The sequence below is a fragment of the Eriocheir sinensis genome, chromosome 54 (genome assembly GCF_024679095.1).
Source record: "Eriocheir sinensis breed Jianghai 21 chromosome 54, ASM2467909v1, whole genome shotgun sequence".
Taxonomy (NCBI): Eukaryota; Metazoa; Arthropoda; class Malacostraca; order Decapoda; family Varunidae; genus Eriocheir; species Eriocheir sinensis.
This window is the reverse complement of record NC_066562.1, coordinates 4,623,281-4,638,943: the sequence shown is the minus strand read 5'-3', so window position 1 is coordinate 4,638,943 and position 15,663 is coordinate 4,623,281. Positions and strand designations below refer to the sequence as shown.

Genomic DNA, 15,663 nt, shown 5'->3' with positions numbered 1-15,663 from the left:
CGCTGCTACACGGTAAAGCCACAAATTTGGCCCGTCGCTGCTACACGGTAAAGCCACAAATTTGGCCCGTCGCTGCTGCACGGTAAAGCCACAAATTTGGCCCGTCGCTGCTACACGGTAAAGCCACAAATTTGGCCCGTCGCTGCTACACGGTAAAGCCACAAATTTGGCCCGTCGCTGCTACACGGTAAAGCCACAAATTTGGCCCCTCGCTGCTACCGGGTTAATACTTCTTTCATCTTCTCTCCTTTATTTCCTCCTCCTCCTCTATCTCCAGGTAGCCACAGGTGAGGGATACAAGGCAGGTCATGCATGTACCTTTAATATTGCCACAAACAGGTAATAAAAGTGGAGGCAAAGATACAATGTGCGGACTCGAGCCGTGACGGACACACATACACACACACACCATTTACTCCTATCTTCCTATAGCTGACTCGTCTCGTCTCATCTCATCTCTCTCTCCACGGCTCCGAGTTAATATCATTGGAAGCTTAAGAATAGACACAGATTGATATGACTTTTATAATGTTGAGTGTATGTACATTGCAGGCTTAGGTCCGTGTCCCTCCCACTGAGACAAAGCAAACTCTTACGCTCTCAGCAACCAAAAAAAAAGGTGATGCAGAAAAATGAATTCTCTCAACAAACAAATACAAAAGAGATAAAGAAATATGAACTCTCGACAACCCCCAAAAATAAAGAAATGTGAACTCTCGACAACCAAAAAAAAGAGAAAGAAATATGAACTCTCGACAACCAAAAAAAGAAGAGATGAAGAAATATGAACTCTCGACAACCAAAAAAATGAGATAAAGAAATATGAACTCTCGACAACCAAAAAAATGAGATAAAGAAATATGAACTCTCAACAACCAAAAGAAAAAAAGTAAAAAATCATAATAACCAAAAGAAAACAAAGATAAAACTGTAGATATTGAGTAACGTAAATCAAGGCACTCAAAACCATATGCATAGACTCCATATAACAATAATAATAATAAATGATATGTGATAATATGAGAATTTATGAATATACACCAAAAAAAAAAAGCGCATACAGTAAAATATTGCAGGATTCCTTAAACGCTAAAGCAAGGTAGAAAAGTGTGCAAAAATATCATAGTTACGTCCTTAAGTTTAAAATATCAGAACACCAAAACTTGAGACTGAGGTTTAAGGGGACGACAGCCACCACCTCGGACATTAGTGAAGCGCTCCCACCAATGACCTTAAACACGGAGACAATGGAACAGCTGACAAAATATAATGTAGTGAGTCACGATGCATAGGACTGAGTTGCAATTATAGAGTCAAACGAGGGAGTATTAGGGGGAGTACGCGTCTGAAACTGACCTCTCCTCTGGGCATTGTTGACTTTACTGTTTTACTTCTTACTTTTCTCTTTACTTTTCTGTTTTACTTTTTCATTTTCTGTTTTACTTTTGTTTTACTTTTTCATTTTGTTTTACTTTTGTTTTACTTTTTACTTTTCTGTTTTACTTTTTACTCCTTTCTCTTTACTTTTCTGGCCACTCCTGTTGACTCTTCTCTTTACTTTTTAGTCTTACTTTTCTGTTTACTTTTCTCTTTACTCCTGTTACTTTTCCAGGGGCATTGATTAGTGGACTTCCTCATTTACATCCCTCAGCCATTTCCTTAACCATAAAAACCAATAACAAAGAAAAATAAAATAACTATTGCAATACATTTAGTGATTGTCCGAGAAACGAATGCAACCAAACATAATCATCGTTACATAAGGTTTGCAGCACCTCAGCCGTCGCCACAGTGTCCGTGTCTACAGTAACACACAAATAAGTTAAAACGTAATACTAGGAGGCTGCACTCACCATTCCTTTCTTCATTTTCATTTTCATTTTTATCTAATTTACAAAGTTTCCACGACACTCATTTAGCTCTTTATCATTTCTCCTTTTCTTTCTTCCCTTTCATTAACTCATTTTTACTTATGTCATTCCTTTCTTTTCTTCTCTTCTCTTTCTTCCATTTTCATTTCTATCTAATTTACAAAGTTTTTCAATACAGTCATTTATCTATTTATCATTCCTCTCTTCTTTCCTTTTCCTTTCTCCCTTTTCACTAACTCATCCTTACTTATACCATTCCTTTCTTCTTCTCTTTCATTTTTATCCAATTTACAAACTTTTCCACTACACTCATTTATCCATTTTTCATCCCTCTCTTTCTTCTTTCCTTTTCCTTTCTTCTTATGTCATTCCTTTCTTCACTTCTTTTTCTTTCATTTTCATTTTTATCCAATTTATAAACTCTTCCACAACACTTCATTTATCCATTTTTCATCTCTCTCTTTCTCCTACTCTCTTTCCAGTAACTCATCTAGCACTAAGGAGTAACTAATCTATTTACTCATAAAGATCAAAAGCAGTTACAAAATAGCCTCTTGCAGAACACGTTGTAGAAAGTGGAGTACAAAAATCGACCCTTACAAAGCTAATAATGCCGGAATGGACTAATAAGGTGTGGTGATGGGTTGAGGGAGATGCCACTAATACCCTACGCTGGGACTCGCTCTCTCTCGCTCACTCGCTCTATCTTTCTCTCGCTCTCTGACACACTAACACAGGTCTCACTCAACTCAAATCTAACACACAGGCATTTTAATAAGACCACACACTGACCCACATTCTCTCCCTCTCTCACTCTGTCTTCTCTTTCTCTCTCTCTCAGTCACACACATGCAGGCCTCCCTCAATGTGCCTAGCTACACTAACACACATTTTTCTAATACCATACACTGTAACTCTAGATTTCTCCCTCTATCTCTATTTCTCTCACTGTCTTCCTCTCTTTCACTCTCTCTGCCACACTCACACACAGGCTCCCTCAACAAAAGTCTAGCTACATTAACACAGATATTTTACTGGTAATATACACTGTGACTCAATCTCTCTCTCTGCCACATTCATATCTTTCTCTCAAGTCTAGTTACATGAACATAAACGGACATTCTCCACACTGCACCTCCCATCCTGACAACCAACCCACAATGAACACAAAATGAGCCACACACTCTAAACTTAAAGACATCACAGCTGAGCCAAATCACCTCCCCAGGCCAATTCCGAAGACCAGAGTGTGATTATTTTTTGTGTTTTTTATCAATGTGTTTTTTTCACTATGATGTTATTACCTGATCTAGTTTACTTCCCATAACCCCATTTTTATGACCTAATGTGTTTTAATTTCCCGGGATTTCTTTCACTGCTAAGAACTAAAGATACGGACTGCTTTTTCCTCCTAAGATCTCACCACCCCATTTCTTTGTACATTCTCTCACCCCCATAGCTGTCCCATCACCCCTTGGCCGTCTGCTCAGCTTCACCCCACTAGTTTACATTCACCCCTCAATGCCAGCCTCATCTTGCCTTCTTTTTTGACTTCCAAGACAATTCCATCTGCCCCTGACAATCCAGCCTCTGCATTCAGCTCTCAATCTCCTCCTTCCAGCTTCATCTCAGCTCCCTTTTTGATTTCTGAGACCCTTCCATCTGCCCTTGACACTCCAGCCTCTGCATTCAGCCCTCAACCTCCTCCTTCTCGCCTCACCATCTCCCTTTTTGATTTCTGAGACACTTCTATCTGCTCCCGACACTCCTGCACTCCTCTCTGCTAGTGTAGGCAAGTGTGGTCACCGGGAAAGACAGAGTAGATAGGAATAAGTGTATGGCTCTGTGTAGTGTGTGTGTAGTGTAGTTTGTGCAGAAAATATTGGCATTGAAAGAATTACTGAAGAAGAAGAGTAATAGAGAGGGGGAGAGAGGGAAAACATTATGCCCAGGAGTTTCAAGAAGGTAGAATTCAACAGCCAACTCCTGTCTTAGTACGCAGAGGAGGAGAAGTTACATTTGCTTTAAGGCAGACTGAAGGGAACTGAAGGCCAAGTCAGACCATTCAAGTTAGTTTGGGGTTGACTCATTTACAGGAGGAAGGAAATTTCAAAGCTTTCTTGTGTATAGTATTGAGTAGCATGTAAAATATATGACCGTCTTTGATATGAAGGTGAGTTGGTCATGTTTTCTCAATTCACAGCACTGAGATAATGTCCTATGAGGGTTGTGACAGACAGACAGATAGTATACATGGTTAGGTGGGTGTAATAGATCATTGATGCACATTCCCCTATACACTGGTGGAGATACTGATGCCTCTTCCAAGTTAGCTGTTCTTCCTTTGTATACAGGGAGGAAGAAAGCATATAGAAGGAGAAAACAGGATTACAAATATGGGCGGAGTAGGAAATGTGCAACAACCACAAACATGCACACAGAAAAGGAGACAGTTCAAGGGCGTGAAAAAAAAGGAAACAATATAAAAAAAAAAAATAAATAAATAAAATAAAATAAAAAAAAACAGCCCGCTACTCAAAACTAGGAAAAAAGTATAGATTTGGCAGTAACAGAGGTAGAGAAGGTGAATACTGGAGGGTGAGTGGCACAGGCTGGCAGTCATGTGGTGAGTGCCAATACGCTAGACATCAGGAACAAGGTAGGAAAATGTATACTTGCAGGCGACATGTGACCTTAGTTAGCAGAGACACATGACCTTAATAAACAGCAGAGAAAATAAATACTTGAAGGTGAGTGGCACAGGCTGGCAGTCATGTAGTGAGTGCCAATACGATAGTCACCAGGAACAGGTTAAGAGGATGTATACTTGTAGGCGACACATGACCTCAATAAACAGAAGCGGAGAAAATAAATACTGGAAGGTGAGTGGCACAGGCTGGCAGTCATGTAGTGAGTGCCAATACAACAGGAACAGGTTAGGAGGACGTATACTTGCAGGCGACTCATGACCTTAGTTAACAGAGGCAGGGGAGGAGGCACAGAGCAGTAGTGGTAGTAATCGCTCTTTATGTGTTCTTTGGCTTCATTCCCACAGAGCCAAGGAGGGACGAGGCCGGACCAGGGAGACCGTTCTGCGCCGAGTACGTCTTGACCAGGTCCTGCACAGCCTTGAGGTCTACCTTGACGGGGCAGAAATCCTCGACGTCATCAAACTCGTCCTCGGAGCTTGTGGCAGGGGCGGCAGAGGGGGCAGGGGCAGGGGTGAGGGTGTCGGCTATCTTGGTCCCTGCCAGCTCCTCCTCCATCTGCTTCATGTACTGCCTCATCTGGTTTCCCTTAGAGGTGGAGGATGAGGAGGAGGTGGAGGAGGTGTTGGAGGACTTGCGGCTGAGGGAGACGTCCGCGCCCTCCTCCCCCTCGTAGCTGCTCATGCCCGAAGAGTCATCATCGGAGCCGCACCAGTAGTCATCCTCAGGCACGCCAGACTCTGGGGGTGGAGGGAGAGTGTGAGATGGGGACGGAAGGGGGCAGGGAGAGAGGTGAGGGAAAAAATTGGAGAGAGGAGAGGAAAAAACTAGGAAAGGGAAAAGAAATAGACTAGGAAAGAGGGAGAGAGGAAAAAGATTAGGAGAGGGAGGGAGAGGAAAAGGAACAAGGAGAGAGAGGGTGAGGAAAAAGACTAGAAGAGAGAGGGAGAGGAACAAACCAAGGAGAGAGAGAGAGAGAGAGGGGGAAATGGAAGAAGGGTAGAATGAAAAAAGAGAGAAAAGGGAAGGAGGTTAGAGAAGAATAAGAGACAGAAAAGGGGAGGAGAGAAGAGGAAGAAGAAAGAGGAAAATGTAAGTTAGACTGTAGGCTGATTTGAGACAGATAGAGAGAAGGGAATAAGGGTAGGAGAGAGAAAAGGAGAGGGAGGGAAAGGAGGGTAGAAGAGGAGTGATGGAGGCAGGGAGAAAGGTAAAGAGAGAGGAAGAGGGAGATGAGAGATATGCTAGACTTAGTGGGAGGAACAAATGGTAAGAGAAAAGAAGTGAGAAGAGACTGAGATAAGAAGGGGAAGGAGAAAAAGAGGAAAATGTAAACTAGATTCTGTGGGAAGGTGAGAGAAAGACCAGAAGGTGAAAGACAGAGAGCAACCAATTAACCGCCCACTAACTCTTTGCCTTACCGAGAATGTTAGCCATGGCGTCGCTGAAGGCCTCGGCGTTGAAGTCCACCTTGTTGGAGAATGATGACATCTCGGAGCAGTTTGACACATCCGAGGCATTGGACTGCGCCGAGACCTTCCTGAGGTGGTGTTGGCCAAGGAGGGAGGTGGACAGCTTCTTGCCGCCCTTCCTCTTGGGCGTGGAGAGCGTAGACATCTTCCGCTGGGGCACCTCGGCTCCATCCACGTCCGACATGTGGCCCATGAAGGCACTGAGGGAGTCCATCATCTCCTTCTCTGTGGCGCCGCGCGGGACACCCTGCTTGCCGTACTTGCTCTCCAGGAGGTCGTCCAGCGCGTCGGGTGTGATCTGCAGCCAGCTGTCGTCTGTGGGTGGAAGTGAGGATGAGTAAACAGTGAGGGGCAACGGTGCTAGATTGTCATACTCGGCCTTATGTTTGCCGATTTTTCCGCCCCAAAAACTGTCACCTTCACCCCTATAACTGGCTTTATATATAGTTATTATTAAAGTGGTTAATTATTGTTTTTTCTTGGCAATAGTTATAGGTCAGAAACAGGTAAATATGAAGCTCTGGATATGATTATCTGGCAACACTGGTGAGGGGGGATGCCAAGAGTGATGAGTTTAACATATAATTCAGAACATAACTTCCCCAATCCCTTCATCATCACTGAACACTACAAATAAACAACCTTTCCCTACTCTCCTCCTCCTCCTCCTACTACTACTACTATTACCTACATTCTTCCTCTCCCCAAACCAGGTCAGGTCAACGTACCATCAGCAGGGATGAGGCGCGTTGACCTCTCCTTGTAGAACTCATGGTCCATGTTGACCTTGGAGAGCAGCTTGACCACCATGGCGCCCACAGTGAGGTCCTCCCCATCCTGGCTGGCCTGACCCGACACCACGTGGCTCTCAAAGTACTGGCGTGCGTTGTCCTCCAGGGCCTTGTACAGCTGGGATCCCTCAAGCTCACCCTGGGTGGAGAGAAGGGAGGGGGTGAGAGAAGGTGCTGGGGGTGAGGGTGAAGGGAGAAGGTGAAGAGGTGTATTACTATAAACACATAAGGGAGAACCGATCACTCGACCTACCCTGTAATATCCCTTCTCCATCAGCGCCTTGTGGTAGCGCAGCCAGCGGGGGTCAGGGGCTGCATGGGGCTGCGTGGGGGCTGAGGTGGTGGTGGGCGTGGTGGGGGTGACACCTCCAGCACTGCACACCAAGATCTCAAACCCGCAAGCCTGAAAATGTGTGTTGAGATGAGTTTTGTGGAATGGAAGTAAAGGGATGTGAGGTGTTAGGCAAGGAGGAATGGGGAGAGAAAAGAGGACTGAGGAAGGAATAGACACGACTGATATGATGTTTATAAGATCAGAAATGAGACAACACACAGACCCTACCCTGCCCCTCCCTGCCCTGATACCCTTATAAAACCAGGCATAGGACAACACAGCCTACCCAACCCTGCCACTCAATCCCACTCTATCTAAGTATCTATCCCTCCAGCCCTGCCCTGCCCTGCCCTGCCACTCTAAGTATCTATTCCTCCAGCCCTGCCCTGCCCTGCCACTCTATCCCACTCTAAGTATCTATCCCTCCAGCCCTGCCCTGCCCTGCCCTGCCACTCTAAGTATCTATTCCTCCAGCCCTGCCCTGCCCTGCCACTCTATCCCACTCTAAGTAGCTATCCCTCCATCTCTCCCAGCCCTGCCCTGCCCTGCCACTCTATCTCAGTATCTATCCCTCCATCTCTCCCTTCCCTCTTCCCCTCTCCCCTTCTTCCTCCAGACATAGGACAACACACCCTCCCTACCCAGCCCTGCCCGACACTCACCAGTTTCATGCCAATATCGTGCACCTTGTAGCCCTGGTTGGTCAGCAGTGGTAGGTCCCATCCCACTCTAGGGTCCGGGGTGTAGCGGTGGGCTGCCAGCTGGGCGTACAGGGCCTTGCTGAAGCGGACGGCCGTGGTCACTCTGGTCTCAGGCGGGAAGTGTCGCATCACTCTAAGCACCTGAGGAAAGGGAACCGTAGTCACACTTCTAATTAAGGTGAGGTGGATGGGTGTAGATGGTGGTGATGGGGGTTGGAATATAGGAGAAAAGTATAGGAAGAGGAATGAGGAAGGGATAGAAGTGGAGAAGAGGAAGGGGGAGAGGAAGAGAGAAATAAAGAAGGAAAAGAACACAGTAGGGATGAGGGAAAATAGGAGTGGAGGAGAAAAAGGGAGATGGGAATAGAGAAAAGGAGGAAGAGGAGGAGTGAGGAAGGGATAGAAGGGTGGAGAAGAGGAAGAGAGAAATAAAGAAGGAAAAGAACAGTAGAGGAGAAGGAAAATCAGAGTGGAGGAGAAAAAGGGAGATGGGAATACAGGAAAGGAGGAAGAGGAGTGAAGAAAGAGAGAGAAATGGAAAAGGGAGAGATAAGGACAATAGAAACAAGAAAAATCTCTCTCAAATTACACAAATGGAACCAAGTATCTCTCCCTCCTTTCCTCCCTTCCTCTTCCTCTCTCCCCTTCTTCCTCCTCCTCCTCTTCCTCTTCCTTCCTTCCTCCCATATATCAGGAAGTGGAGGGAGGATTTTCTGACCTACATACCAAAGGGGAGAGGAAGAGGGGAGGGGAGGGGAGGGGTCAAACTAGCTCCTCCCCCCTCCCCCTCCCTCCCCATTGATTGACCTATAAAACGACCACAAAACACTCCATCATGTTTTGTGAATCTCTCTCTCTCTCTCTCTCTCTCTCTCTCTCTCTCTCACACACACACACACACACACACACACACACACACACACACACACACACACACGCCAGTCTCACCACAGTCTGACCTTTCTCATAAACCACAATCTCTCTCTCTCTCTCTCTCTCTCTCTCTCTCTCTCTCTCTCTCTCTCTCTCTCTCTCTCCTTAGCCCTTCCCCCTCAACCTCTCCCCCCCTCCCCGTCTCCTACCCCCCGCCCTTCCCCCTCAACCTCCCCCTCTCCTGCCCCCCGCCCTTACCTTGTTGTCGAGGGCGTCCCGGGAGCAGAAGGCGTGCACGGCGGGCCCCAGCAGCGTCGGGTACTCTCTCAGCAGCGCCGCCACGCCCACGGGTACATAAGCGTGGGCTACATGTTGTTCCTTGCTGATGCGGCCGGGGTACCTAAGGGGGAGGGGGGTGGATTAGTGGCACGTGATGATGATAACAATACTAATAATACGATGAGGATTATGAAAAGAAAGAAGAGAAAGAAGTAAACGAGAAAGAAGACGAAGTAGATGAAGTAGACGTAATAGAAGAAGAAATAGGAGAGGGAGGAAGAAGAAATAAAAAAAGAAACAAGGGGGTAATGATAAGAATAATAATGATAAGACGATGAAGATGACGAATAGAAAGGAGAGAGAAAGACGTAGATGAGAAAGAACACGAGAGGAGAGAAGAAGAAATAGAAGAAGAAGTAGAAGTAAAAGAAGAAGAAATAGAAGGAGAGGAAAACGATGAACGAAAAAGTAGGAGAGGAAGAAGAAGTAAAAGAAGAACAAGAAGATGAACAAAGAAGTAGAAGGAGAGGAAGAAGAAGTAAAAGAAGAACAAGAAGATGAACAAAGAAGTAGAAGGAGAGGAAGAAGAAGTAAAAGAAGAACAAGAAGATGAACAAAGAAGTAGAAGGAGAGGAAGAAGTAAAAGAAGAACAAGAAGAGCAGAAGAGAAAGAAGATGAACAAAGAAGTAGAAGATAAAGGAGAGGAAGAAGAAGAAAAAAAAAAAGGGGGGGGGGGGTTAGTGAGCTCCCTTCAGTCTAAAAGTGTCCCATATAAGTAATTTAAAATCGGTTCCAGTAATAACGTTTTTGTGAAGTATGAAAAAGTATAATATAAACGTTTGTGAAATATGGAAAAGTAAAGAAAAGTATAAGGTACAAGAAAACACAAGGTTGTCCGAAGCCTTTCCCTTTTAACCCTGCCTTGAGAATACGTTAAAAATATTGCAAGGGTAAGGAGAGAGAGAGAGAGAGAGAGAGAGAGAGAGAGAGAGAGAGATCAAGGAAAGGAAAGGAAGGAAGTAGAAATAGAAAGAAAGAAGAAAAGAGAGAGAGAGAGAGAGAGAGAGAGAGAGAGAGAGAGAGAGAGAGAGAGAGAGAGAGAGAGAGAGAGAGATCAAGGAAAGGAAAGGAAGTAGAAATAGAAAGAAAGAAGGAAAGAAGAGAGAGAGAGAGAGAGAGAATTAATTTGGTTTCTTGTGCAGTTTCCTTAAAAGTTCCTCTGACCTTGTGACCTTTAATTCATTTCTACGACACTATTATTAGAGAGAGAGAGAGAGAGAGAGAGAGAGAGAGAGAGAGAGAGAGAGAGAGCAACCCTTACTAAATATACCCCTCACACACACACACACACACACACACACGAGGTATTTTCAGTCCTTTCACATGGAAGATTGAAAGGAAAGAGAAAGTGGAGGAGGAGGAACGGGAAGGAAGAAACAGAAAAAGAAGGACGAACACGAAGGGGAAAGGAGAAGAAGAGGGGAGAAGATAATTTGAGGAGGAGGAGGAGGGAAGAGGAGGAGGAGGATATGAGGTTGATAATGAGAAGAAGAACAAAGAAATAAGATAAGGGAGGGAGGAGGAGGGGAAGAGAAGAAAGAGGAGAAAATGAAGGAAGGAAGGAAAGGGAGAGAAAAGAAGAAACTAAGAAAGGGAGAGGAAGAAATGAAAAGGGAAGGAAGGGAAAGAGAAGGAGAGAAAAGAAGAGGCAAAGAAAGGGAAAGGGAGAAAGAAAAAGGGAAGGAGAAAGGAAGAGTAGAAGAAAGGGAAAGGGAAATATAGGAGAAAGAAAAAGGGAAGGGGAGAAATGAAGAGTAGAAGAAAGGGAAAGGGAAATATAGGAGAAAGGAAAAGGGAAGGGGAGAAATGAAGAGTAGAAGAAAGGGAAAGGGAAATATAGGAGAAAGAAAAAGGGAAGGGGAGAAATGAAGAGTAGAAGAAAGGGAAATATAGGAGAAAGAAAAAGGGAAGGGGAGAAATGAAGAGTAGAATAAAGGGAAAGGGAAGGAAGGTAAACAGACAGTAAGGTAAAGTGATGAATGAGAAAAGGGGAAGAGGAAGAAAGGAAGGTAAATATAAGGTAAGGTGATGAATGAGATGAGGAAGAGAAGGAAAGAAGGAAGGAAGGAAGAAAGGAAAGGGAAAAGAAGGTAAATATAAGGTGATGAATGAGAAGTGGAAGAGGAACTAGGAAGGAAGGAAGGGAAGGGAAAGGAAGGTAAATATAAGTTAAGGTGATGAATGAGAAGTGGAAGAGGAAGTAGGAAGGAAAGAAGGAAGGAAGGAACGAAGGAAAGGGAAGCGAAGGTGAAGGTGAGTTTGCAGGCAAGTAGATGATTGCTGCTCCATAAAGGTAAGGGGGGGGGGGGGGGGTAGAGGTGGTGTGTGCGTTCAGGTATGTGATGGAACGCCTCTACACACACACACACACACACACACACACACACAACTATATGAAGTCGGGAGAGGTCAAATCAATTCCTACACACACACACACCTTCTAGGGTTCAAAGAGAAGAAAAAAGCAATAAAAAACAAAATCTAGGGCGACCGACAACCTTGCCTTCTGCGGACCTTTGGAGGAGGAGGAGGAGTGGAAGAAGAAGCAATGACAAATCCTCTCTCTTCACTACTTCTTCCTCCTCCTCCTCCTCCTCCAACTTCCCTGTCCCTTCTTCCTCCTTTTTTCTCCTACCCCCTTTTCCTTCATCCTTCTCCTTCTCTCTCACCCTCTCTTCTCTTCCTTCCTAATCCTCACTCTTCTTCCTTCTCTCAACAATCTTCCTTCGCTCCTGTTCTCCTCCTCCTCTTCTTCTTCCTCTCCCTTCCTTTCGCATTTTTTTCTAATCTTCCTCTTTCCTTCCCTCCTCCTATTCCCCATTCCTTTCCCTCTCTTTCCCTTCTTTCCCTCACACTCTCATTTGCTCTCCTCCTCCTCCTCCTCCTCCTCATTCCTTCCCTTCTTCCCTATTCACTTCTTTATCTCCTTTCCTTCCTCCCCTTTCATTTCCCTTTCACTCTTCCTCCTCTTTCCCTCATACTCTCATTTGTTCTTCTCTTCCTCCTCCTCCTCCTCCTCTCCTCCTCCTCCTCCAGCACACGTACCCGCTAAGCCTGTCGGTGATGGCTCCCTGCACGGCTGGCGGCGCTAGGGTCATCTCTGGGAGCCTGTTGACGGTGCTGACGGCGTGGGCGACGGTGGGCGTGCCTCTGGGTAGGGGGCTGAGGGAGGCGGGGGACTCGGCCACGGGGATGAGATGCACCTTCCCGCCGTAGAGGTACACCTGTGGGAGGAAGGGACAGGTGTTAATAAGGGAAGGGGATGGGTGGTTTGTAAGGAAGAGGGGAATGGGTGGGGAGAAAAGGAGATAAGAAAGATGGGAAGTAGAGAAGGGAAGTGGATGGAAAGGCAGGGTGAAAGAGAGAAAGGGAGAGGAAAGAGGAAATAAATGGGAGGAGAGGATGCAGAGGAAGGGTGGGAAGGGAGAAAGGGAGAGGGAAAATGAGAGGAAAGAGAATGGAAGAAGATGGAAAGGTAGAGTGAAAAAGGGAGAAAGAAAGGGGGAAAGAGAATGGAAGAAGATGGAAAGGTAGAGTGAAAAAGGGAGAAAGAAAGGGGGAAGAGACGGAAGAAATGGGAGAAGAAAGAAAGAGAATGGAAGAGGATGTAGAGGCAAGGTGAGAAAGGGAGAGAGGAAAGAGGGCAAAGAGGAGAAAGAAGAGAAAGGAAAAAGAAAGATATGACCGGCAAGGTTCGACAAAGAGAAGAGAAAAGAACACAAGAAGAACAGAGACGAAAAAAGAGAAGGTGAGGAGAGGTCAATAATAGAGAAATGAAGGATGATAATTAATAAAGAATAATGACACGTGTTAACTGATAAGTGTTGTTAAGTCTACCTGTATAATCAAAGAGCAAGTGAGGCGTAAATAAGATCTAATCAACACCTGTCAGCCACGCAGGTACACGCGAAGGTAAGGGTCGAGTACTACCTGCTAATTGATTCACCTGCTCGATTGCTTCACCTGTACATGATTAACGGGCAGGTAAAGGTGTGTGAGGAGGAGGAGGAGGAGAAGAGGAAGTGGAGGAAGAAGTGATAGTAGACAGACTAGCACACACACACACACACACACACACACACACACACACACACACACACACACACACACACACACACACAGGTAGACAGGTAGATTTAAACACCTGACCGACCCCAATGCTTGCTAACCTTGACACACACACACACACACACACACACACACACAGAAGAGGGAGTTGAGGATTAGAAAGAAGGGAAGAGGTCATTGAGGAGAGAGGAAAGGGGAAGAGGATGGGGAAGAAGAGAGGAAGTAGAAGATGGAAGGGGAATGGATGGGGAGTCAGTAGTAGGGGAAGGAATGGAAGGGAGGAAGAGGGGAAGGAAGGGGAGGAGTTGAGAAAGAATGGGGAAGGGGTGGGTAGGGTAGGAAATGGAAGGGGGAAGGTTACGGAAGGGGTGGGGATGTTTGGAAAGGGTTGAGGTTACAAGAAGGGGAGGGGGGGAGGAGGAGGAGGAGGAGGAGTTCTAGACAATGGAAGTCAGCCCTCTTTTCTATATATGGTTGAAAGCACTCTCTCTCTCTCTCTCTCTCTCTCTCTTATACGCAATATCATAACAAACGGATTCACGTAAACACACATCTTCCTCCTCCTCCTTTCTTCCTCTTCCTCTTCCTCCTCCTAACTATTGACCAGGTGATAATTGGTCATTTCCGCTTGTTCAATAACCATCTCGTCGCCATGGCAACCAGGTGACGCAGACGGTGTGTGTGTGTGTGTGTGTTGGTCTTTCTACGCATTACGGGACTTGAAATAGAAACACACACACACACACACACACACACACACACACACACACACACACACACACAGGTAATGAGAGTGGAGTGCTTGCAGGTAATTGGGATGATAAACGAGAATAATAATATAGGAGAAGATAAAATGAGATAAGAGAGATAGGAGACAGGGGGAAGGAAGAAAAGGAGAAGAATAAATAAGTGGATAAAAATACTGAAGAAAAAGAACATATGAAGAAAAGGTGATAAAGAAGAGGAGGAGGAGGAGGGACAAGAAGAAGAAGAAGAAGAAGAAGAAGAAGAAGAAGAAGAAGAAGAAGAAGAAGAAGAAGAAGAAGAAGAAGAAAGATCAAAGGAGTAAGAAGAAAAAGGGGAGGAGGAGGAACAAAAGGAAGAAGAAAACGAACAATAGGAAACAAAAGAAATAAGGAAACAAAAGAAAAGAAAGAAACATAGAAAGAGAAGATAAGAAATACAGAAAGTAGAAAACATAGAAGAAATTAGAGAAAAATAAATAACAGGCAAAAATAATAATAATAGTAATAATAATAATAATAAAAAGAAGAAAAAAAAGAATGTAAAGTAAATGTGTATAAATGAGAAAAAAATAAAAATAAAAAAAATAAAAAAAGGAAAGGAAAAGAGAAGAAAACAAGAAAATGAAGAAAAAAACAGAAAGGAAAAATAGAAAAGGAAAAAAATCTAAAAACTAAAAACAGAGAATTAAAAGCACACACACACACACACACACACACACACACACACACACACACACACACACACACACCATTCCACTTCCAGAAAAAAAGCTCATTCAGGTAAATTGCAGGTAATTACGATACAGGTGTTCTTGATTGGCGCGGCTGATAAATGGCAGGTGAGCTAAGAGAACGAAAGAACATGAACAGAATAATGGATGAGGGAAGGGAAAGGGAAAGTTGTCAGATGATGTAGGACAGGTAAATTAAGAGGGAAAGTGAATGTCAAGGTGAGACGCACTAATTACAGGTGGGATGTAGACAATGCATTTAAGATGTAATTAAGAGAAAGACAAGGTGACACACTGAGCAGGTAGAAGGTAACTCACACTGACAGGTAGAATGAAGGTAAGAAGCGCTAATTACAGGTAGATGAACAGGTAATGCATAACCAAAAGGAGAAATTAAGGTGAAGGAAAATATTAGAGCAGATAAGAAAATGTCAAGGTGAGACGCACTAATTACAGGTGGGATGTAGACAATGCACTTAAGATTAATTAAGAGAAAGACAAGGTGACACAATGAACAGGTAGAAGGTAACCCACTATTGACAGGTAGAATGAAGGTAAGAAGCGCTAATTACAGGTAGACGAACAGGTAGGGGACAATTAAAGGAAGCAATTAAAGTGAAGAAAAGTATCGCAAGCACTTCGGCGAAAAAATTGAGTGGATAAGAACATTAGGTAACATATTCACAGGTAGACAGGTGACACTAATTAAGGCTAAAGGTAAAGTCATCCCATTCTCACAGGTAAAGAACAGGTAAGGAACAATAATGAAGATGAAGGTACAGGTAAAATTAACCCATCATCACAGGTAGACAACTGATAATACTGGATGAGGAGAGGAAAAGAGAAAGTTGTCAGGTGATATGGAACAGGTAAACTAAAAGGGAAAGGAAGAAGAGAAATCGCTGACTGAAATTAGGAAGAGGAAAAGAAGGGAAAGAAAAATGGAAATGAAGAAATGACGAGGAAAGGAAATGGAGAATGAAGAGGAGGAGGAAAATGAAGGAGAAAGGTAAACAAAGGGGGAAAGG

At 44.5% G+C, this 15,663-nt stretch overlaps 1 protein-coding gene across 1 annotated transcript in view; it reads right to left on the bottom strand.

The window, feature by feature from the left end:
• Positions 1 to 306: 306 nt before the first annotated feature.
• Positions 307 to 15,663, bottom strand: part of LOC126983456 (protein ecdysoneless homolog) — a gene marked incomplete at its 5' end in the record, with an annotated part of 29,254 nt that continues 13,897 nt past the window's right edge. The window contains 7 exons of the mRNA XM_050836155.1: positions 307 to 5,319; positions 6,001 to 6,366; positions 6,780 to 6,981; positions 7,096 to 7,245; positions 7,839 to 8,018; positions 9,009 to 9,150; positions 12,136 to 12,314. Coding sequence (XP_050692112.1) covers positions 4,898 to 5,319; positions 6,001 to 6,366; positions 6,780 to 6,981; positions 7,096 to 7,245; positions 7,839 to 8,018; positions 9,009 to 9,150; positions 12,136 to 12,314 — 1,641 coding nt within the window. The remainder of the gene's footprint in view (positions 5,320 to 6,000; positions 6,367 to 6,779; positions 6,982 to 7,095; positions 7,246 to 7,838; positions 8,019 to 9,008; positions 9,151 to 12,135; positions 12,315 to 15,663) is intronic.